A 24,619-nucleotide genomic window follows, 5' to 3' on the forward strand; every position below is an offset into this window, starting at 1 on the left:
CCTGTGACAATTAATTCTCTTTTGTCTGAACAAACATCGATAACCTAATGTAGCTTTGTTACAATTAGATACAGGGTTAAATCTTTAATTACAGAGAAAAAGTATATCCGTAGCATTGGATTTTATGGAAAATGACATTCACATATTTCGGAGCTTTCAAGAGTAATGGGTTTCCAGATAGATCCCATGCGTGTATTTAAATAGAAATGGCAAAAGCAGCCCAGGAGCCAGTTATTATATCATACCTCACGCACTAAACGATCAAATAGGTACAGCTGGCTCGCAACTTCAGTCCAGTTTCTGGACACTTCGTCCCCCAAGTTGGCGTCCTTACGTTCCTTCTTTTTTATGAGTGCTTGCGCCTAGAAATATAGCACTATTAATAAGCACTGAATGCTTACTTGGAATGGTACCACCACTGATATACACCTTCAGATTTTAAGGGCTCAAACCCTTTCCAATGTGAACCCGCTTACTGATAGTGATATAGTGAATAAAGTACCCCCTCTTGTAAAATATAAGGCTATTATAAGTTACCGAGGAGTTTCATGACCATATAAAAACACGAGGCCGAAGGCCGAGTGTTTTTATACAAGTCATGGAACTCCGAGGTAACTTCTAATATCCTCATATTTTGCAACTGGGGGTACTTTATTTATTATAATACACAAATTTCAGTGAGTCAAGTGACAGAAATGACATCAGAACTCACCGTTTATAACTGATGACATCAGAACTCACCGTTTATAAGGATATAATTTACAAGATATTCATAGCTTTTGTGTATTATATATATATATACACTGAACATTTCACTCCCATTATTAACACATACATACTGGGCACATTTACTGGAAAAGGTAACTGTAATGAGTACAACCTTCTGCACACAAACCTGTATTCTGAATTCTTCATCCGTGATGCTTACAATTTTATCACCATACATCACCAGAAACTCCTCTATTTTTTGGTCCACAAACTCAGAGCTGTGGGATGAGAATACAAAAAGCAAGTATGCCGTTTACCCCATAAAGAGAATGAAAGCAATTTTAACAAATTTAAAGAAGTAAAAAAAAAAAACATTAAAGTCTGAAAAGCTCAACAACCAAACAAAAGTTCCAATAGGATCAGCGCTGCCTCCAACTAAAGTTCTTTTACATGCCGAAGTTTTGTATTAGAGTTTGTTGTAGTTTTTACACTTACTAGACCTCAAATCTTTCAGGTTTAGAGGACAGTTTATCAAATTTGAGTTTAGAGCTTAATAAATAAATGTTTGGCAGGTGAACAACCCCTTTAATAAATAAAAACTCGCTCATGTTCTATTCATTCCTATGGGGGTTTTATAATTGTATTATATCATCAGTGGGTGAAAGTTAGAACTCACCATTTAATAATACGGTTCTAAAAATCCCATAGGAATGAATAGAACATGAGTGAGTTTTTATTTATTAAAGGGGTTGTTCACCTGCCAAACACTTTTTTTAGTTCAGTGTTTTCAGATTGTTCCCCAGAAATGAAGACTCTTTTGAATTACTTTCCCTTTTTTTACAGTTCCTAGTGTTTCAGTCTGGCAGCTCAGTATTTCAGGTGCAGACTCTAAACTGTTACAATTTATTTATTTTACAATGTTATTTTGAGAAATGTTTAAAAAAGACACACTGAGGGGCACATTTACTTAGCTCGAGTGAAGGATTAAAATAAAAAATACTTAGAATTTCGAAGCATTTTTTTGGCTACTTCGACCTTCGACTTCTACTTGGAATCGAACTATTCAAACTAAAAATCGTTCGACTATTCGTCCATTCGATAGTCAAAGTACTGTCTCTTTAAAAAAAAACTTCAACCACCTACTTTGCGACCTAAAACCTACCGAGCACCAATGTTAGCCTATGTGGAAGGTCCCCATAGGCTTTCCTAGCTTTTTTTGATCGAAGGAAAATCGTTCGATCGATGGATTAAAATCCTTTCAATCGTTCGATCGCAGGAATGCGGTAAATCCTTCGACTTCGATAATTAACCCTCGATATTCGACCAATAGTATATATATATATATATATATATATATATATATATATATATATATATGTGTGTATATATATGTGTATGTGTATATATATGTGTATATATATATATATGTGTATATATATGTATATGTATATATATATATATATATATATATATATATATATATATATATATATATATATATATATATCTCTATATATATATTGTCTTGCTAAATAAATTGTCCATTGTCAATATTTTCTATACAGTTTGAACTATATCTGGTACAAAACAATGGTTGGGAACAAAGGTATGGGATCTGTTATCCGGAAACCAGTTATCCAGAAAGTTCCAAACTATGAAAAGCCTGTCTCCCATATACTTATCAAAATAATCCAAATTTTTAAAAATGATTACCCATTTCTCTGTAATAACATTATAGTACCTTTAACTTGATCCAAACTAAGATGCAGGTATGGGACCTGTTATCTAGAATGCTTGGGTGCTGAGGTTTTCCAGATAACAGATCTTTCTGTAATTTGGATCTTCATACCTTACTAGAACATTGTGTAAATATTAAACACAGCAGGCTGGTTTTGCTTCCAGTAAAGATTAATTATATCTTAGTTTGGATCAAGTAGAATGTACTGTTTTATTATCAATGAGAAAAAAGACTTTTTTTAAAAAAAAATTAAGAAATTGTATTATTTGGATAAAATGGAGTCTGTGGAAGATGGCTTATTCTGAGCTTTTTGGATAACAGGTTTCCGCATGATGGATCCCATACCAGTATAATTTATTTATCCTTATTGGAATAAAAAACTGTTAGGTTTATTTGATGTTTACATGATTTTCTAGTAGACTCGAGGTATGGAGATCCAAATTAAGGGAAGATCAGTTACCTGGAGAACTCCAGGTCCCTAGCGTTCTGAATAACAGGTCCCATACCTTGAGTATCATTGCACAGTAAGAACAGAATGCGGTGTTAGCTGAAGCACACATTGAATATTGTGATGTTGGTTTAAGTGTCTAGAGTTGTACATAGGTTTTACTCACTTGTATTTAGTTGCTTGTGACTGCACAGTAATTGAAAATCCCAAAATGCCAGATGTATTTCGGCTCAATGGATAGACCTGATACCTGGAAAGACGGTAAAAAAAAAGTCAGTAGTGCTTCTAAATTAAGTTAGTGATTATATAAAGGTTGCATTACATACATTGGGCAGAGAACATTATGTTGTATCCTCACAGTATGTGACCAGCTCCTGGTCACTTCATACAAAATCATGCACAATTCAATCAAAAGGACTGGCGACGAGACCTAACAAGGTACATTTCCTGTTAGAAAAAGAGGGATTTTTATTTTCACCAATAAATCCTTTTCTCTTCTCCTACTTTGGGGGACACAGGCACCACAGGGATGTCAATCCTGAAGCTGGAGAAAGGACACTAAAAGGTTAAAGTGACTCCTCCTCTTGTTCAGGGCTACATCCAACAACTAGGTTGAGGTCCCACGGAGGGACCAGCGGGTGGTATGGAGGTCCCATGTAGGAAGGTCTTGATGTTGGAATGGGAAGCGATCTGTGGCTGATAAAGGATAGACAGGGCAGAAACTTGAATCCTGAGGGAACTCAGGGCCAGAGCCTTGACCAACCTTCCCTGCAGGAAGGTGAGTATGAGTCCCTCGCTGATGGTCTCTTTCAGAAGACTCCCACCAGGCAATGAAGGTGCGCCACATCCTCTAGTAGATCTTGGCCAAGATGGGCTGCTGGCGTGTAGCATGGTGTGAATGACCTCTTCCGGAATCCCCTTCTATACCAGGACTAGGGCTTCAAGAGCCACACCGTTAAAGCCAGCCACAGTAAATTCAGTTGGATGATTGGTCCCTGAGAAGGTCGTTGTGGAGAGGTAGATGCAGAGGTGCATCTGCTGCCATGGAGACGATGTCAGCAAACCAACGATGTCGGCAAAGCTCTTGGATAGAATAGGACTGGCTTGGCAATGGAGGCGGAATCTTCCAGACTCAGGGTCTTGAGCACCTCCTGGATGAGACCCTCAACCTCTGTAAGATCTCGGGTCTCAGCGTCTGGCTCAGATTCTGTTACCAAAAAAAAACTTGTCCCTTCTCCTCTGAATCAAGGACCTGCTCTTCGGGGCTCCCGGGTGGAGAAGGGGGGGTATCTTTTGGGGTCCGTGTGTCTGAAGTAAGGCAGTGAATTGTTTTAAGAACTCTGTCCAGAGTCTCTGGAATATGAGCAATGTTCTGCAATCCTGCTAGGGTCCAAGCTCACCTGATTCACAGAGCTGCCATGGAGCAGACCAAGTGCAGGTTTATAGTCAGAGGATTTGCAGGATGTGCAGCAGGGTTCTGCAGAGGCCACCTGGAATTAGCCTAAGCAGAAGGCTTGGGGATAGAGATCACCTCTACATTGTCTGCCATGGCAATAGCCTATGGGGGGTCACAGGCAGAGAGTGTAGCTACCAAGACAGAGGGTGTAGCTGCCAGAGGATGCCTGTGTGCTCAAATGCTGTCTGTAGCTTCTCAGGGCCAGGATTCAGGAGAGGGTCAGTGTGGAATCTGGAGATCTGATTTCAGTATGGAGTTGCAGAGAACTGTGAGCCCTGAGGAGTCAGCGGGACTGTGGAGACCTCTGGATGCTGCCAGGAATCCCATCAGAATGGCATTGCAGAGCTGTGCCCAGGGGCGCATCACCTTGCAGAGGGAAGCATCAGCGGAGGTGCCTTCACGAAGGAGACAAGGGAGGAGATTGCGGCAGAGGAAGTGACATCACACGGGAGACCAGGAAAAAAAACTTGAAGGAATTGATTTCAAGCAGGAGCTGGCAGACAATAGAAGAACCAGTGTAGAAAGCCAGTACACATAGGAGCCTGAAGCAAAGCTGCTTGGGGCAGTGGAACAGAGGGCATGGAGAAGTGGTGCCAGAAGGGTGCTCCGGAAGTCTAGCTGGACTGGCAGGCGGTTAGACATGCTGGCGGGCAGACTCGGGACGGGGGGTTCCCCATCATCATGTCGTGAGAGTTCACTAACACTGACTGCCGGGCAGCGGAAACTGGGAGCCCTCCAGGGTTGGAGCCGTAGCCTGCAGCCATGTGGAGCAGGAGCTGCTAACTTGTTTACAAGTGTATAAACAAATGTCAATAAAGGAGGAAAGCTCCTGCGTCCATTGTATATGATCATAACATGTTAAGCTGTGTCCACCAACTGAAACAGAATCAACTTTCTCTTGAGCTAACAAATCTTTATGCACAGACATATCCTAGAGAGCCAAAAGACAGGCTTCTTATAGCCCTTCACATGGTTATTAATTGCATGTATCTCTTACCCCAGGGTCTGCTTTGTCCTCAGAAAATCAAAGCTGGGTTCCTCCATGTGCAACTGAAAAAGTAAAATAATAATAATATTGATTTTTAAGACCTGTCCTATTTTAAGTGAAAATCCATATGTTGTGCCTTAAAGCTTTATACCTATACTGGAATGTTTCAGTTAAAGGGGTTCTTCAACTTCCATTTTTGTTCACCAAAAATAAAGACTTTTTCCAATTACATTCTGTTTTCTATTTGTGATCGTTGAAGTAATATTGAAGGGTAAATTTTAATTTTTCACCTTCTTATGTCTTTCTAAAGCAGCTCTGGGAGGGGGGTCGTTAAAGGTTACCATTGATGTAGAGATCGATTTGATCTCTCCCCAATATGGCCACATTTAATTGGGCGATATCGGGCCCAAAGATTGGATCAGAACGGAGGCCAAAAGGGTGGTCTGATCGCGAGACCGCATCAATGAAAAAATTCGGCCGTGATCCAACAGGATTTTCTAACCTGCCCGATCGGCATCTGGCCGACTTTCAGGCAGATGTCGATCGGGAAAGCCCGTGCTCTACACACGGGCCGATAAGCTGCCGACTTGGTCTATCGGCAGCTTTTATCGGCCTGTGTATGGGGGCCTTTACACTATAAACTATAAATTGATACTCAAGTTGATACTTTTCTTATCTTTGGCCCTGCTGAGCAGAATCCATGAGTTTCATTAAAGGCAGAGACAGCAACATTAAACTTCAATTTTGGAAAAACTATAAAATACTGAAAGCAACTGAAAAAAATTATTTATTCAGTGGTGTTACTAGATGTTACTGGGCCCCACAGCAAATTATTTTTCAAGCCCCCAAAATGTCTAGATGTTGACCTGTTTTACCAATAATTATTGAAAATGTATATTAATTAGGGCCTCATGGGGCCCCTATACATTCTGGGCACCCCTGCATTTGCAGGATCTGCTTCCTCTGTAGTTATACCCCTTCTTTCAAGTGAACAATCTAAAGACAACTGAAAAAAGTGTTTTTAAAAGGAAGGAGCCCTGTCAGCCCCAGGTTATGACACTTTTTCGTAAATGACTCGGGTACATCTGCCTCTGCTTCCAGCCATAAATCCCTTTATAAAGATGGAATACTGAACAACTGTAAATGGATGCCCTGGAAGTATAAATGGTGATTACTTATAATGTAGGTCATATTTGATGTATTTATACATTTTAAATACTGCATAATGTAAACTCAGGATCAAAACATGTAACCATCTTTTGGGCAAAGCCCTCTTTTACCTCTATCAATTATTAGTTGTTTTTGAATGTAGATCTGTATCTTCAATGTACACGTGATTTTTTTTTTTTTTTTTAACAGCCCAGCAGAACATGTTGATATTATGCAATAATAATAATAATAATAGATCATGCTGAAAAACTTGTAAAACGAAAACATAATCTTTAAATATATAAATACATACAAATATATCAAATCTGAACCTCTTACATGCGAGCAAAATGTGCTATTAAAAATAGAGAAACTTTTGCTAGTTTCCGTTAGAATGGCTAGAAACAATGCTATATGCCAGAGTATTCAATAATATAATTGAGCTTAATAATATTTATTAATTCATTAGAGGACGTGATTTCTTTTTCGACTCAAAGGGGCAGATTTACTAAAGGGCGAAATGGCTAACGCTAGCGTAATTTCTTCAATTTACTAACAGGTGCAGGCTAGCAAACAGGACCATCGCTAGCGATCGTTCGCACTCTATGTCAACTTTTCTCTCTGGCGAACGGTCGTTACTCTGCAAATTCAGTATCTTGCAAATATTATTGAACGTTACCTCTTTCGCCAAAGTTTACTTCGCCACCTCAGACCAGGCGAACTAATAAAATGAAGCTAGATCTTCCTCAATCTTATGTCAGTTACATCATATGCTGTATGCCAGAAATGCATTAAAGTTGTAAAAACTCTGGTGACTTGTCCTTTTTTTTAAATGGGATTGCCTGCAAAAGTCCTAACTATTAAAGTTTATTGGGTTAACATTTTTCCCCAGACATTTGAGGGGCATGGAACATTTGTTTTAGGTTGGGCTCATGTCTAGGGCATTATATGGTCTCTTTTGTCTTTATTCAGGTCATTCAGGTCATTCCTTGGACATTTGTAATAAAAAGTGGCCACTTCAAGCATTTGCACCAACATCTCTAATAAAGATGTCCATATGACTTGAATTATATCCGCCCTATTCAAATTGACCTAAGCGTAAGAGGACTACCGAAGTTTCGATAGGCAGAAGCGATTGCTAGCGTTATCTTGCTTTGAAACACTTGCGCTGCCGAAGTAACGATAGCGAAAAGTCTCCATCGTTCGGCACCCAGGACGCAACTTCGCATTTTAGTGAATTCGCAAAGTGGTGAATTTTCGCCTGGCAAAGTGTGTGAAGCATTCGCTGGCAACAATTCGCCCTTTAGTGAATCTGCCCTACTGATGATTTGCTCTTAAATGGGAACTATTGTGAAAAATTAATATAAGTTCCATCATACTGAAATAAGAAACTTTCTAAATACAATCCATTACATATTTATCTTCACTATCCCTCTCTCAGCATCTGTTTCTCTTCAGCTCTTCGTCTGACACCCAACTGCTGCATGAAAGGAGAATGAGGAAAACAGATGCTGAGAGAGGGATAGTGAAGATAAACTTTCATATTTATTATTTCATAAACGCTACATAATTTTTAATTGATTGTATTTAGAAAGTTTCTTATTTCAGTATGAGGAAGCTTATATAAAATTTTCGTTATAGCGATAGTTCCCCTTTAATAACAGATTTCTGCCTGACATTAGGTACCTGGTTTCATGCTGTTCTCAAGCTTTAATACAAATCATGAGATTCTGAGAAAACGTCTTACAGATTGAACTGTGCAAACCCTTTAAACTTTGTTTAATGGCAGCTCAAAACATCAAAATACTAAATTCTAAATCCTTAACTGGTCGTGGTTTTAATGGTTTTCTTTTTTATTTATTATTGGGTGCCTAGTATTGTACAGGAATAAATGCTCACCACAAGCAGATCCATCAGAGCGGTCTCTCTTAAGCGTTTTGGACCTGACTGGGAAAAAAATGTAGAATTAACATGTACTATTTTTTTAGGAACATCTCACATTGCTTTAAGATAAAAAGTAGGCTAAGGCAACCATACATGGGCTGATGCCTTTAGACATCTGACCAATCAGCCCCTACGGGCTAAATAGAGTGTGTACTAGTGGCCATATAACACACGACAACCCTTCTATTATTCTGAACACTGGGGCAGACTTTTAACTTAAGACTTGTGAAAGTGCTGGAAAAAACAGCTACTAAGATTTTTAAAATGTCCTCTTGTATAGGGTTAAGTATTTCCAAGTATTGTTTAAGTTTAGACTTTGAACAACAATCTTTATTTCAGAAGTCTTTCAGCCCCAGTACAATAGTGGCTAAAGATGTCCCACGACCTGCCCGACGGTCTCCACCGTACTTCCTGGTTGTGACCGGTCCGAAGTCTCGCGAGAGCTGCGCATATGCTGCAGCCCAGCCGGCGCCGCCATCTTTATTTTACTGACGCGGGTCACGCTGCAGCCACAACCCGCTCCAGACAGCCACACTCTCTCACAACAGGCCCTTCTCCTCTGAGCAGCAGGGGCAGCTAAGAGACGAGAACGGGCAGGCAGGCAGAGCGCATAGGAGAAGGGAATGCGGGGCTGGCTGAGATCAGAGGAGAAGGCGGGGGCGGAGAGCAGAGTCAAGCATGGACATGGAAGGAAGGGAGGGTGAGATATTGAGCAGCAAGCACGTCGGACACAAAAGGTAGGGCTAAGCAAGACGGACACAAAAGGGGGGCTGACAGCAACAAACAGGGACACAGAAGGGGGGCTGACAGCAACAAACAGTGACACAGAAGGAGGACTGACAGTAACAAGCAGTGACACAGAAGGAGGGCTGACAGCAACAAACAGGGACACAGAAGGAGGGCTGACAGCAACAAACAGGGACACAGAAGGGGGACTGACAGCAACAAACAGGGACACAGAAGGAGGGCTGACAGCAACAAACAGGGACACAGAAGGAGGGCTGACAGCAACAAACAGGGACACAGAAGGAGGGCTGACAGTAACAAGCAGTGACACAGAATGAGGGCTGACAGCAACAAACAGGGACACAGAAGGAGGGCTGACAGCAACAAGCACTGAGGGGAAGGGAGGGCTGAGCAGCAAACATGGAGGGAAAGGGAGTGTGTTTAAACTTTCATAAGCAGCCAAATTTTGTAAACTTAATATGGTAATTAGGAGGTGTAAAAAAAATGGGCGTGGCCAAAACAATTGTGTCCCTCTTTCTTATTCTAAAATGTTGGGAGGTATGAGTTACCGTATTTATAAATGGCATTGTTTACCTGGTAATAGACGGTGACCTCAGTATTGCTATCTTCTTTATTCAGAGCCTTCACTTTGCACAAGCTGTGAGCCTTTGGCAATTCGACAATCTGGAACTGGACAGGAATACGGGACTCCAAACGAGAGAACTTCAGCTTCCTGCCAATAAACATCATATGCATAAGATGCAAATATTCAGGGCTAATCATTAGGAAGCACATTAAGGCGTTATGCTAAATGGGGTTGTTTACTTTTAATGTTTAGTATTATATATTCTGAGACAATATGCCATTGATTTACATTTTTTATTAATTGTGTTTTTTTAGTTATTTTGCTTTTTATTCAGCAGCTCTCCGGTTTGCAGTTTCAGCAATCTGGTTTCTGTGGTCCAAAGTACGATAGCGAAAAGTCTCCATCGTTCGGCACCCAGGACGCAACTTCGCATTTTAGTGAATTCGCAAAGTGGTGAATTTTCGCCTGGCAAAGTGTGTGAAGCATTCGCTGGCAACAATTCGCCCTTTAGTGAATCTGCCCTACTGATGATTTGCTCTTAAATGGGAACTATTGTGAAAAATTAATATAAGTTCCATCATACTGAAATAAGAAACTTTCTATAAAAAAAAGGAAAAATTAAGGTCAATTGAAAATGAAATAAAATAATGTCTTAATCAGACTCCGTTACATTGTAGCAAACTCACAATCAATTTGTGCAAAAAAAAAAAGTGCCCATCAAGAAAGTAAAAGAGCAAGTGTACTACTCACCTTACAACATAGTTGAGAAACTCAACAGACTCCTGCAAAAAAAAAACATAAAAAAAATACAAATCAGCATTTAAATGAAAGGTGGGCTGACAAGATTTAAGATGGAGTGGAAACACGTGCTTTAAAGGGCAATACGTTTCTCTGTGTAGGCTTCTCTATACAAGGAAATACAAGAAAAGTCATAACCATTGTCATGTCCCCTGTGTTACCTTCCAAGTGCCATATGTCTAGCTTGCACCCCCACCCTTGTTCATGATCATGCACGGTCTCATAACAGTCACACTATAAGGCTCGTTTACCAGAACAGCCGCAGTTGCGGACAGGCACAATTTTTTTATTTGTTTTGAAGCACTGAACACTACTGCAGTGGATGCAACAATGTTTACACACACCCTTGTAAGTAAGTGTGTAAAATGTGCCATCTCAGTGGATTAGGGTATCTGCAGCCTATGAATAATAGGCATCATTTTTTTAAGATTTAGTAAAACATTTTTAAAAAAATGTAGGATGAAAATAGTCAAAAATTATTCAAGAATCATAAGACAATACTTTACTTTACATCTGATTTGATGCATGATTTATATATAACTTTATTCTATACACAATGGCCATTGTACGCATGACAGACTCACCTTGCAGGTGAAGTTTCCTTGCACTAAGCCCTCAGCATACAGCCGAGACTTAAACGCTTTCACAAAGGACAGCACACACTCTAAGCTTATACCCTTTAGTATTGCTTGATACTTTTCCATCAAAGACCAGCGGCCATGCTCCAGAATAATTAGTCTTATGTCCCTAAAGAAAACAAAATTTTAGATACAACCATTTTAGTTTTCTCAGAAAGTTCAAGCAGCAAATGAGTTTTATAAAATAACCTAAAGGCATGGACAGGGCTTGTTCTAAACATACTTTTCCCCTATTGCTTTAATCATGAAAAAGATACTGTATGTTTTGTTATTATAGGGTTAAACAGGGATATTAACACTACTCCATGTTTGGTTCTTGAAAGGGTAGATAATTAGATTAGCAGTGCACAAATAAAGCCCTTCATAATGGACTCCTGCTAACAAAAAAAGTCACAGCAGGAGGTGTTGCATATTAAATAGTTACATAGTTACATAGTTAAATTGGGTTGAAAAAAGACAAAGTCCATCAAGTTCAACCCCTCCAAATGAAAACCCAGCATCCATACACACACCCCTCCCTACTTTCATATCAATTCTATATACCTATACCTATATTAACTATAGAGTTAAGTATCACAATAGCCTTTGATATTATGTCTGTCCAAAAAATCATCCAAGCCATTCTTAAAGGCATTAACTGAATCAGCCATCACAACATCACCCGGCAGTGCATTCCACAACCTCACTGTCCTGACTGTGAAGAACCCCCTACGTTGCTTCAAATGAAAGTTCTTTTCTTCTAGTCTAAAGGGATGGCCTCTGGTACGGTGATCCACTTTATGGGTAAAAAGGTCCCCTGCTATTTGTCTATAATGTCCTCTAATGTACTTGTAAAGTGTAATCATGTCCCCTCGCAAGCGCCTTTTTTCCAGAGAAAACAACCCCAACCTTGACAGTCTATCCTCATAATTTAAGTCTTCCATCCCCCTAACCAATTTAGTTGCACATCTCTGCACTCTCTCCAGCTCATTTATATCCCTCTTAAGGACTGGAGTCCAAAACTGAACTGCATACTCCAGATGAGGCCTTACCAGGGACCTATAAAGAGGCATAATTATGTTTTCATCCCTTGAGTTAATGCCCTTTTATATGCAAGACAGAACTTTATTTGCTTTAGTAGCCACAGAATGACACTGCCCAGAATTAGACAACGTGTTATCTACAAAGACCCCTAGATCCTTTTAAGGATCTCCCAACAAGCTGCCATTTAGTGTATAACTTGCATTTATATTATTTTTGCCAAAGTGCATAACCTTGCATTTATCAACATTGAACCTCATTTTCCAGTTTGCTGCCCAGTTTTCCAATTTAGACAAATCACTCTGCAAAGTGGCAGCATCCTGCATGGAACCTATAGTTCTGCACAATTTAGTATCATCTGCAAAAATAGAAACAGTACTTTCAATGCCCACCTCCAGGTCATTAATAAACAAGTTGAAAAGCAAGGGACCTAGTACAGAGCCCTGCGGTACTCCACTAACAACACTGGTCCAATTAGAAAATATTCCATTTACCACCACTCTTTATAGTCTATCTTTTAGCCAGTTCTATATCCAGGTACAAATATTATGTTCCAGGGCCCAGGCCTATGCCCCCCTCACTCCTCCCCCATGACCCCTTACTAACCCCACTGCCCCGTCTACCCTACCTTCCCCATAATTCTTTATCTCACCCACCCCCCCCCTTGCCTAGTTTAAACACTCCTCCAACCTCTTAGCCATTCTTTCCCCTAGCACCGCGGACCCCCTTCAATTGAGGTGCAAACCGTCAAGACTGTATAGGTTGTACCCCAACAAAAAATCAGCCCAGTGCTCTAGGAACCAAGACTTGAGCCACGCATTTAGCTCCCTAAACTCCTGCTGTTTTCCCAAACTTGCACGTGGCACGGGCAGAATTTCAGAAAAGATGACATTGGAAGACCTTTCCTTGATCTTAGAGCCTAGATCCCTGAAATCATTCTTTAAGGTCTTCCATCTACCATTTATTTTGTCATTAGTACCGATATGCACTAAGACAGCTGGGTCATGCCCAGCCCCACCCAATAATTTGTCTATCCGATCAACCACATGCCGAACCCTGGCACCAGGTAGACAGCAAACTGTTTGGTTGTAGCGATCCGGACGACAAAATACCCTATCCACTTTCCTAATAATTGAGTCCCCTACAACCACAATCTGCTTAGGCCTGACTCTGCTCTCCTCCCCACCACTACTAGAGAAACTGGTCTCCCGGCTGTTAGAGAGATCAGCCCTAGCTAGAATTGCCAATCCAGAGTTCATACTCCCATCATCTTCACACAATCTTGCAAATTTGTTGCGATGTATAATCTCCGGATCAGCCTCCATTTTCCTTTTGCCCACCTTAGATTTTCTAACTGTGACCCAGCTAGCTGCCTCGACATCCTGCTGCTGTTCTGTTCCCCCAAACTATCTGACCCCGCTAGGTCCTGCTCAGTGAGCAAAAGACTCCTTTCAAGATTGTCAATCGACCGCAGTGTTGCAATTTGTTGCTCTAGTGCTCTAGCTTGCGCCTCCAAAGTGGCAATTTGCTCACAACCACCACAGAGGTAAGCATTTTGGATCTCTTGTTCCAAATCTGCATACATGTGGCAGACTGAGTCAGACCTTCAATCTTGCTAGCACTCATTATCCCAGTTACAGATCAAAACAGGAAAAAATAAAAATAAATAAATAAAATAAAAATTAGGGTTTAGAACAAACTTTTGACCTAGTTTGAACCTCCTTTAGTTTTCAACTCCGGTGTTTATAACTCCACTTACAGATCCCCCACAATCTCCGGTGTTTATAACTCCACTTACAGATCCCCCACTATCTCCGGTGTTTATAACTCCACTTGCAGATCCCCCACTATCTCCGGTGTTTATAACTCCACTTACAGATCCCCCACTATTTCCGGTGTTTATAACTCCACTTACAGATCCCCCACTATCTCCGGTGTTTATAACTCCACTTACAGATCCCCCACTTAACGAGCAAACACTTAAGAGAAGTTAACACTAGAGCAAGCTCCACTGGAGTCCCAGGGGTTCTATTTATACAGTTTGTTCAGGTGCAACTAATCAAACGCCACCCCCTCTAACGGAGGGAAAACTAACTGCAAAGTAAAGCAGGTTGTGACAAACTTGCTGTAAGCACACTAGCACACCAAACTTTGCTGTTTAGCACCCAAGACAGAAAAAAAACCCTTTAAAAAATAAAACCACAGTAGTTAAATATAAACCTTAATATAAAATAGCAGTTAATAAATATTTATCCTTTTCAGTTGATTTGTTTGCTTTAAGTTGCTTTATTGGTAAGATAATTATCTACCTTGCGAGGACCAAAGATGGAGTAGCTTCAATTATGCTTAAAAGTTATCAGCACAAGCTCTTTTCATTGAACTCATGTTGAATAAGGGGGTATATTGAACCTCTCTGTATCAGCCTTTTGCTATCACCTCACTTTCTGCAAAACTAAGAAAGAAGGCAATTATTTGAAATAGAACCTTGTCTAGCAGTCCTGCCTGGACTGAACTAACTGACCAGCAATGAACTTGAACACCACCATTCTTATGTATCTAAAGATAATATTAACAAATCAAGAAGCAAAGCATTGAATAATAGCACATCAGGAACATTTTACACAAAACCCATTGTGACCTGTACCCATAGCACTGCACATAGCAACATGAAGCATCTCCCTTGCATTTTAACCATACACAGTCAACCTAGGTAGAACTATATCATTTCTGGTGTGCCGATAGGGCTTTATTGCTTATTTATTTTCTTACGTATTAATGTTTCTGGATGTGGAGAAGGTGATCCATGAAGCAACAGTGTGCAAATTTGCACCTGGGCAGCAACCCATAGTATCTAGCTTCAGGTAGAACAAATAAAACATCTGACTGGATACCATGGGTTATTTTACTAGTGTTGATAACTGTTGGAAACACTGGCTTGTTTAAGGGAGAAAATAAAGAAAAAAAGGATTTCCAAAAGATGGTGCACTTGATACTCACGGCCCTAATTGCATTTGATTGATGAGAGTATTGGAGTAGATATTCTTGAGCTGCTCAGTAATCATTTCGTACACATCAGGAGGAGCAGTGAAGTCTGCCAGGTGGTCAATAATCAGTTCAAACAGAAGCTGTGGGAAAGTAAAAGTGCAACATCTGAAAGTATTTCTTATTTTTATTTGCTTCTGTAAAATAGCAACATTGGGGCACATTTACTAAAGGGCGAAGTGACCAATGCTGGAGGTGATTCACCAGTGTGACGCCATTTTGTTACTTCGCCTGATTTACTAACGAGTGCAAGCGTCACTTCGCTATCGAAGGAGATAGGCACTAGCGTTGCTTTGCTCTCTAACGCCAGGCGAATTTTCGCTCTGGCGAATGGACGTAACTCAGCAAATTCACTAAGATGGGGATTTTACTGAACGTTACCTCTTTGCAATTGAGTGCATAGGACTTCCTAAATTTTTAGTGTTAAATTTTTCTAAGTCCCAAAAACCGCTGGTGTCTTTTCCTTTTTTCAGAGTGATAGCCTGCAAAAGTCCTTAAAATGTTTTTTGGGTAACCGGGTTCCCCCATACAGTTTCTAACATATGCAGGGCCGGTTTTACCCTCCTTGCCCCCCTAGGCCCAGCTACTGTGCCGCCCCCCAGCGCATTTTCTGGATGTGAACTTAGCAGCAGCATAATTTTTGTAGTTCCTATTTCTCAGCAGACATCACAGCAGTATTTTTCATTATTTATATAATTAATTTAATTAAATAAATGTTTTAACCTACCAACTGTTAGAGACTGAGTTTCAATTTAAAAAGTACAGGTCAGTAAATGACTGCCAGACTGCCACAGTGAATGATTTTAGTTGCAGGCTTGCAGCCAAGCCTAGGGGCGGGCAGCCAGCCAAATTCTCAAGCACAGCACTCCGTTTGGGGGGCTCCTGTCCTGTGTGCTGGCGCCTGTTGCGCTCAACTTGCACTGTGCACACGCCACAGGCACGGCTCATGTGACGTCACACGCTCAGTAAGAGTTGCAGCTCCCCCTCCCTACTCCTCCTATCCTATTCCGTCTGAGAGTGGTGCTACGCCTGCGCCGAGAGATGCTTGACGTCACCGCGTACAGCGTGCGTGCATACTGAGCCGGAAGAGATCCCCACTGACACACAGGACAGGCGCACAGGCACAGCAATGTGGGGCCGGGGGTGGATGGTTTGGACTGTTTTGGAATTGGGATTGATCAGCGGTCCATAACCGTTTTACAATTACTATGGGTTATAGAGAATGTTATGGGGTGCCTGCTTGCCACCCCTAACATCTTGCCGCCCTAGGCCCGGGCCTAGGGGGCCTTTCCTTAAATCCGGACCTGAACATATGAAACACAAACTATACAGTGGGCTCATGTGTAGGGCATTGTAACAACTATATTTTCTGCAACATATACGTCTATTAAACTTTATAATATCCTGCCGTATGCAAGTTAGCCTGAGCAAAGACCTCTAACGGAGTTGCGCTAGGTATAATTGAACGCTAGTGCATCTTTGCTTTGATTGTCAACGTAATTCGCCATCGTTCGGAGCCCTGGACGCAACTTTGCATTTTAGTAAATTAGTGTTGTCTGAGCGAAATGATCGCCTGGCGAAGTGTGTCGATGTGTGCAATGCTGTCGCTGGTGAATTTTCACAGGTTAGGGAATTTGCCCCGTAGTGTTTAGTGCAAACACATGGAAAACAAACTCCATGAAGATAAAATATGAATATTGGTTTTGCTCATCATTAATTAACCTTGTCCAATTAAATCATTGAAGAGGTTGATTGTATTATCACAACCCTTCTGTTATACTTACTGGCAGTTTGTCGTTGAATCCACTCACACTCATAATTAGTCCAAATTCTCCAGCAAGCACTTTATATTCCAGCTGTGCCAGCTCTGCCTCATAGGCGGATTCTGAAAGTGTGTGGGTCAGAATATTGACAAAGATGTCGAACATGACCAAGCTATGAAAATAAAAAAAGAGACAGTTACTGATCTGATCTATACAGTCTAATTGTACACATTAAACACACACATAGCACTCACGTTTCTGGTGATTTCTGTATCTCAGGGGAGATCAGATGAAAACGAACAAAAGCTGTTGGGGGAAAAATAATAGATACATGAACAAAATACCTTTACATTTCCTTTGTACAGAGCTCTGTGGCCATGACAAAGCACCATGCTTGTATAAAAAAAAAAAGCTAGGTGGATTTTTATAATTATGTATGTCTCACATACATACATTTTTCTCTCTCTTTTCCATACATGTATAATATACTTTATCCATAGATATGTATGTTTGTGTATTTAGAGTCTGCTAATTAGATTAATGTTAATTTTTTTTTCATTTAATTGGAATGGTATAGTAACAATCTGGTTTGTGCTGGGAAATGATTAGCAAGGGCATACAATGACCTCAAAATTCTTCAGGCAGCTATAAATGCTGATTTTGGGGCACTGACAAAGTGAGTGCCTTTTATGGTGTTCTTGCAAGCCTTAGTACAACAAAATTGTTCCATTTGAAATTGCAGGTCTGGGTCTGAGCATCTTTGGCGATGGCGAGTTCTACTTAATAGTTATTTAAAGTCCACTAGCTTTTGTTAACACTATAGCTATTGAAAACAGAGCCAAGTATTATTTTATTTAGAATTAAATGTTATGTCAGGACACAAAGAATCTACAGTGCTGTCACAAAAGTACCTGTGTGCCAGTGTCATAGATTAAATGTTTTAGATTCATGTTTTAACAAAGGCTGTGGTTAGACTAAGCTGTTTCTCGTCCTTCGATTAAAAAATGCAAGCTGAGAAAAAGCCTGGCCATCACCTCTTTTCTGTGTTGTGTCTGCACCTGCAACCAGAGCATTGCCCCGAATGTAGACACACTGAGCAGATTTCAGTACCAAAATACAATGGCTCCGGGGGCAGAAACAACACACAGCAGAGGTGAGCAGTCAAGCTATTTTTCAGCCTGCGTTTATCCATGGGCCAAGAAACAGCCTGGTCTGACCTTAGCCTTAGGCTAACTAAAGCTGGCATAGATGCAAAGATCCGATCGTACGAATTATCGTACGATCAGACTTCCCCATCTCCCGACCTGCCACTAACCATTCAGATCAAAGTCTTACCAGTCAGATCAAATAAAGTAGTTAAAGAACAGATCAGCCAATGTTCTGCCCCTGTTCTGCCCCTGTCCGATCGACCAAACGATCGATCTCTGCCGGACGAAAAATGTCGGGACTCTCCACACATGGTCCGAAAATCGTACAAATCCTCAATTCGTATAATCAGATCTTTGCGTCTATGGCCAGCTTAAGGGCATACGGAGCTCTGGCTCTACTGCTCTTAGCCTGCATGTTTTTTTTTGGGGGGGGGGGGGGTTTACAGGTTGAGAGAAGAGGATTCGTTGTGTTGCCCAATTTTCTGCACTTAAAAGTACAATGTTCCTTGAAAAGTTAAAAGTTACCAATAAGTCATGTTGATCGTTTTTTTGCTGAGGTTTGTTTTTGTAAATAAAACATCCAGGTAAGAATAAACAGAACCTAGAGTGTGGCCTTTATTTTAGGAAACATAAGAAAGCACACTGCCATAAAAATAAAGAAGAAATTAGACCTCAACAAGATGAGCGTATAACTCATATTGGGCATGAATATGAACTGCAGAAATAAAAAAAAAACAACCCTTCTTTGGGTTGGGGTACTTGATGATAACTGCTGCAGGTGGTCCCTTTTTGCCTTCTATTAGTCCTTAGAAGAGGGCGTTTTTGTGCATTTTACTCAGCCTGGCTTTTAGCATGGCATTTTAGCAATCACATTGAAATGTGCTTTCAAAACATAATAAAAATACAATAAAACGTAGACAATTATGCTGCACTCCCAAAAACACACATACTTGTTTTAAAAAAAACAAACGTATTTAGCAATGTAAGTTTAACTTACCTTTAGGAATTTTGAATTTGTTATCTTTCTTGTACCATAAAGCTCCCAGCTCAGTGTCCAACACCTTCGCTGGATAATCTGTGTCTGGGCAGTCTGATGTTTTCAGAGCAAAATCAGAAGCTATGAAAAAAAATAATTAAGGCAAATATTAACTATAAAGGAAAATGAATAAGACAAGAAGTGATTTTATCCCTTACATGCGGTCAGGCATAATGATATCAGGGTAATTTACAATGCCCCATGTAGTGTGCAAATTGAACAATGAAAAGATTGTTGAATCTTTTGAATGGAGAGTGCCCATATCCTAATTTGCACATCATGTAAATGCACAAGTTAGAGAGCTTCCGGATCTGCTTTCTGCCCGGTGCACTGGCTTTTTGAACTCAGTGTAGAGAGACCAGCATCCCTCAGGGACACAAGTTCTGGTAATTGTCTCAATAAGGGTATCAATCGCCGCCACCCCCACCACTCTCTTACCAGAGGCAAACAAGGTGGTTTGCTAAAATACTAGCTTGAGCATTCATGCAACTCTCACACCTGTCTCTTGGAGTTGTATGACACATTGGTATTTCTATCACACAACATTCACAACCTCTGTGAGTTTCAGTTGTCACCTCTCTGGATAGTTACACTGCATCTTTGTGATTGGATTATAGGTAGAGTTTATACAGTATGAAAAGGATTTCCTTTACCTGTCAGTTGAACTGAAGAAGCTGCTCAGATGAGTAGTGAAATGTCTTCAATTTATACTCAGCAAGTCCAGTTGCTACTAGATGCAGTAGGGCTCGTTTGTAAACAGTGGGCAATTTTGCTATGAGTTACTGCCCAGGTGCAAATGTGCCAAGTGTTTATAAACACCAGTGTTTACAACCCCTAGTATGTGCTAAAGCACTATGACCCTGATTCAGCAAATGGATCCTCAGATCCTCAGACTCAATACTCCAAGCTCAGAACAAACATATTTATATATAGACACAAATTAGTTATATCTGCAAAGTGCAATAAATCCGTATAAGTGTAAAAGATCAGCATATTTATTACTAATACTTACCAATAAATTTATTTTTCTCAGGGAGATGCAAATCTTTGTTTAAAGGAAAATCTGTAGCCCAGAGAGCTTTCCATTTTGGATCGATATCTGTAAAAAGAAAAAAAAAAGATGGAAGCTGCCTTATATTTGGTTCTGGCACATCTGGCTCTTTTAGGGCTCTTACACATGAGCGTTTTTACCTGCGCTCCCCTGCGTTCCGTTTTTCAGCGTTCAGCCGCAGGGGAGCGCAGGAATAGATGCATTTAATTATTTTAAATGGGGCTGTACTCACACAGGCGCATGTAGGCGCCGAACGCAGGTTGAGACGCAACATGCTGCATTTTTCCTGCGTTCGGCGCCTACATGCGCCTGTGTGAGTACAGCCCCATTTAAAATAATTAAATGCGTCTATTCCTGCGCTCCCCTGCGGCTGAACGCCGAAAAACGAAACGCAGGGGAAATTAAAAAATGAAAAGCTAAAAACAAGGGGGGCAGCTCTTATTTTCACACAAATGAGCTGGTGGGGTACTTTTCTAAAGAGCGCCCTGCCGCCATCTTTTTTTTTTTGCGCCAAGGTAACCTTACACAGATTTAAGCAAGATTTAATCACAAGTAGTACAGTAAGGGATCAATTTATTAAAATTTGGTTTTGTTTTTTTTTCATAATTCGAGAAAAAATATCAACTAGAATATAACTGAGAACAGTCTTTGGAAAAGTTGCCAGGAAAAACCCTGCAAGTAAAAGCTGACATGATTCAATAGAAATCAGTGACAATTGTCTCTAACAACTTTATTTATTTTCACAGTTCATGTAAATAAACCATTTTCATAATAATATACTTTTCTAGTAGTATGTGCCATTGGGTAATCATAAATAGAAAATTGCCATTTTAGAAAACAAGGGCCGCCCCCTGGGATCCTAGGATTCACAATGCACACACACAAACAAACCAAACTTGTTAGGTCACATGAGCCAATTAACAGACAGATTTCTGTCTTTTGCTTCCACACTTCTTCCTGTTACAGTTAAAGTTGTAGTATTTCTGGTCAGGTGATCTCTGAGGCAGCACAGAAACCATCACAAAATGGTGGTTCAAGGAATACCTGTGTGTGTCTGTGTGTGTCTGTTTCTTAAGTATTCATTTTGGGGGTATAGATTTTATTTAAAAAAAGAAAAAAGTACCTTCTTTGCTGTACTGAGTTCCATACCATTTTTCTACCAGATCACATTTTCCTTCATTACGAGGGGACAGGAGCATAATATTTGCATTCTGAGGTGTAAAGTACTTGAGAGCATTTGCAATTACCTGGAGAAAAAAACATACAGTTTCACACAGTTTAAATACAAATATGCTGCCTAGATACAATCACCCACTTGGTCCTTAATCAAGTATAGTGTAACAATCTAATAGGTGTGTTAAAATGATCATTCAGGCTACAGCATTTACATTGTGTAAGTCTGAAAGTCCCTTCAGTACACTGAAAAGACTTGCAAAGTAGTTTGGGGGTTTCTTTTGGGAACAGGGCTCACTCACCTCCGGTTTGTATTCAAAAAACAAGTCATCTCCAGTCAGGATATCCTCTTTTGCAAACAGTTGAATGTTTTTGCATATGTTTTCAACATTCGAGATAGGGTCTATCTACACATGAAAAGGGTGGGGGGCGAGAAACAGATTAACAGAAGGCAAAAGGGACAGTAAACAAAAGGAACACTTTCCCTTAAAAAAACAGAGATAGCTGTCCCAGTGGGCCCTGCATGTACAGCCATGTTAGGTGCAGCACTGCTGGACACAACATATTGTACCCAACAGCCCTGCCCAAGATCCAAGTGTTCTGTGCCTGGGTAGTCAGGAGTGCCATTTTGCTCCCTTTGTGCTGTTGCAGTTGCAGGAGGTGTAACATTTAAAGATCTGCAGTCGCTAAAACTGTGGGTGTATGTATGTCTCTGTATTGCTGTATATTCTCTAACTGGCATTCTGTAGCTCCAAGCATACTAGTTTGACCCTACACTCACATAAATGTCCCACACACAAACCATAATATCTACAAATGCTAAACAACGCCCTTGAGTAAAATCAAGCAACTCTTGTTTAACACATTATTATTATTATTATACAGTCAATGATCCCAACTAAAATGTCCAACACATGATCTCCATCAAAGGCTAAAAGCACCAAAATAAGCATTGTTCAATGGCACGCTATCCAGATGCCATTATACTAAAAATGTGAATTAACTATAATAATTAACATATAACATATATATTTAATAATATATAATAATTTAAACATGGAGGCTTAATAATATCTCACTTTTAAAAGGTCTCTGCCTTTTTAGAATAATTAAAGGAGAAGGAAAGTCTTGCAGCACTTGGAGGTGCCAAATGTTAGGCACCCCCAAGTGATTCAACCAACCTGAAACCCCAGGCCGTTGCTCCTATCAGCAGAAAACAGCACCGGCTCAGGGTTATACCAATGAGCACCACAGAGCGATCTTCTTCCGTCTTCTTTCTTCGAATTTCCCGGGGCAAACACATGTGCAGTTGAACGAAATAGCCGGCTTTTAGTTAAAGTTCGGCTTTTCGTTAAACTACACATGTGCAGCCGCGCGAAGGAGGAGGAAGACGGAAGAAGACCGCTCCGTGGTGCTCAGTGGTATTACCCTGGGCTGGTGCAGTTTAATAAAGATGCAACTGTATTTCCTTTAAGCTTGTTGAGCAGCACTGATAGCCGCCTTTCTTTAGCAAAACATACAGGCTTATATTTCTTAGTAATTGTGAAGATTTGTTCCCAGACTAAACAGCACATTGCTTAAATGTATTCCTTCTTATGCACAGTGGACTACCAGCACACTGACAATGTTGCCATCACACTTGGAGGGGGGCTAGCACTGGGAATATTATAAGTATGCCACAAAAGGCACAGAAGGATTCACCTTTGACTATTTCTGTACCATTTGTATATACCCATATAAAGTATTTAAGATTTAGAGAGATTTCACTGCTCTCAAATTCAAATATCTGTTATCCAGAATACATGGCACCTGGGGTTTTCTGGATAAAGGGCCTTGGCGTAATTTGGATCTCCATGCTTACATACGAGTCTTCTAAAAAATCATTTAAACATGAATTAAACCCAAGATAATTGTGTTACCACCAGTAAGGATGAATTGTATCTTAGCTGGGATCAAGTACAAGGTACTGTTTGGATATTACAGAATAAAAATGACAGATATCATTTTGAATAATCTGATCTAAAAAAGGGTATCTTAAAGCAAAGTAACACACGTTTAGCCGGTGCAAATGGGATGCATTTTTAGGAGAGAGAAAAAAAAATCACGCGCTTGTAGAATTCTCATTGCCCAGAAAAGGGATGTGATCAGTCTTCCAATAGCTGTAGTATAATTTCTATGGTTGGAAATTGCCATTTGTGCCATTACCACACAAATAAATCTTGTTTTTGTCTTATTATCTGTGTACTTTTCGCACACCCCTTTCACACTTGAAAGGTTTCAAGCAACAGAGACAGCAATTATAAGAGGAACAAGGGTGTCTCTGATGTTCATTGTAAATCAATTACCTGTATTTCATCACATTCCAAGATAAATATTTTTAGAAACAAATCTATTAAGTTGTTACTCTTCTTACATTAAGGGGACAGTGTGCAAGTCAATGATACCTAGAAAACAATAAATGCCTTGTAGTGAGCTTCCTGCAGAATCAAACAATGGTACTCACATTAAATATATTAAATTTCCAAAATTGAACATTCCACAAACCAAAAGCATTCTTCCTTGCATGATGGTTTGGCCATGGAAGACATTTCTCATTCACCTGTAGTTGAGGCTGCCTCTTCTCAAAGAAATCCACAGATGTGAACAGGGCCGTATCTACCATACAGGTACCGAGCACAGTGGAGTCAGTACTCCGACTCCTCGGTTTATGGTACCTCTGACTCCAACACTGACTCCTCTGTTTTTAAAGAAACAGTAGCACCAAAAACTAAAAGTGTATGAAAGTAATACAAAAATAATGTACTGTTGCTCTGCACTGGAAAAAATGATGTGTTTGCTTCAGAAGACTACTATACTTTATATTAACAAGCTGCTGTGTAGCCATGGGGGCAGCCATTCAAACTGCTGGAAAAAAGGAGAAAATGCACAGGTTACATAGCAGATAACAGATAAAACACCATTGTATTGGACAGGGCTTATCTGTTATGTGTATGTAACCTGTGCCTTTTCTCCTTTTTTCCAGCAGCTTGAATAAACTATAGTAGTCTTTCTGAAGCAAACACATAGCTTTAATCAGTGCATGCGAACAGTATATTACACGTTATTACTTTGATAAACTTTCAGTTTTTAGTGTTACTATTCCTAATGCAATTTCCATGTTGATTGAAAGAAGTACACAACATACAAGGCATTTTATCATCGTCCAAG

At 40.2% G+C, this 24,619-nt stretch overlaps 1 protein-coding gene across 1 annotated transcript in view; it reads right to left on the bottom strand.

Moving 5' to 3' along the window:
• Positions 1-24,619, bottom strand: part of nrdc.L (nardilysin convertase L homeolog) — a 50,216-nt gene that overhangs the window by 3,906 nt on the left and 21,691 nt on the right. The window contains exons 15-29 of the mRNA XM_018258427.2: positions 21,715-21,819; positions 21,363-21,486; positions 20,201-20,287; positions 19,150-19,269; positions 17,259-17,310; positions 17,026-17,176; positions 15,197-15,324; positions 11,126-11,288; positions 10,494-10,525; positions 9,752-9,890; positions 8,387-8,434; positions 5,348-5,400; positions 3,061-3,144; positions 896-986; positions 246-362 (exon numbers count right to left, since the gene is read on the bottom strand). Of these exons, the coding sequence (XP_018113916.1) occupies positions 246-362; positions 896-986; positions 3,061-3,144; positions 5,348-5,400; positions 8,387-8,434; positions 9,752-9,890; positions 10,494-10,525; positions 11,126-11,288; positions 15,197-15,324; positions 17,026-17,176; positions 17,259-17,310; positions 19,150-19,269; positions 20,201-20,287; positions 21,363-21,486; positions 21,715-21,819 (1,494 nt within the window). The remainder of the gene's footprint in view (positions 1-245; positions 363-895; positions 987-3,060; positions 3,145-5,347; positions 5,401-8,386; positions 8,435-9,751; positions 9,891-10,493; positions 10,526-11,125; positions 11,289-15,196; positions 15,325-17,025; positions 17,177-17,258; positions 17,311-19,149; positions 19,270-20,200; positions 20,288-21,362; positions 21,487-21,714; positions 21,820-24,619) is intronic.

Source organism: Xenopus laevis, chromosome 4L, assembly GCF_017654675.1.
Source record: "Xenopus laevis strain J_2021 chromosome 4L, Xenopus_laevis_v10.1, whole genome shotgun sequence".
NCBI lineage: Eukaryota > Metazoa > Chordata > Amphibia > Anura > Pipidae > Xenopus > Xenopus laevis.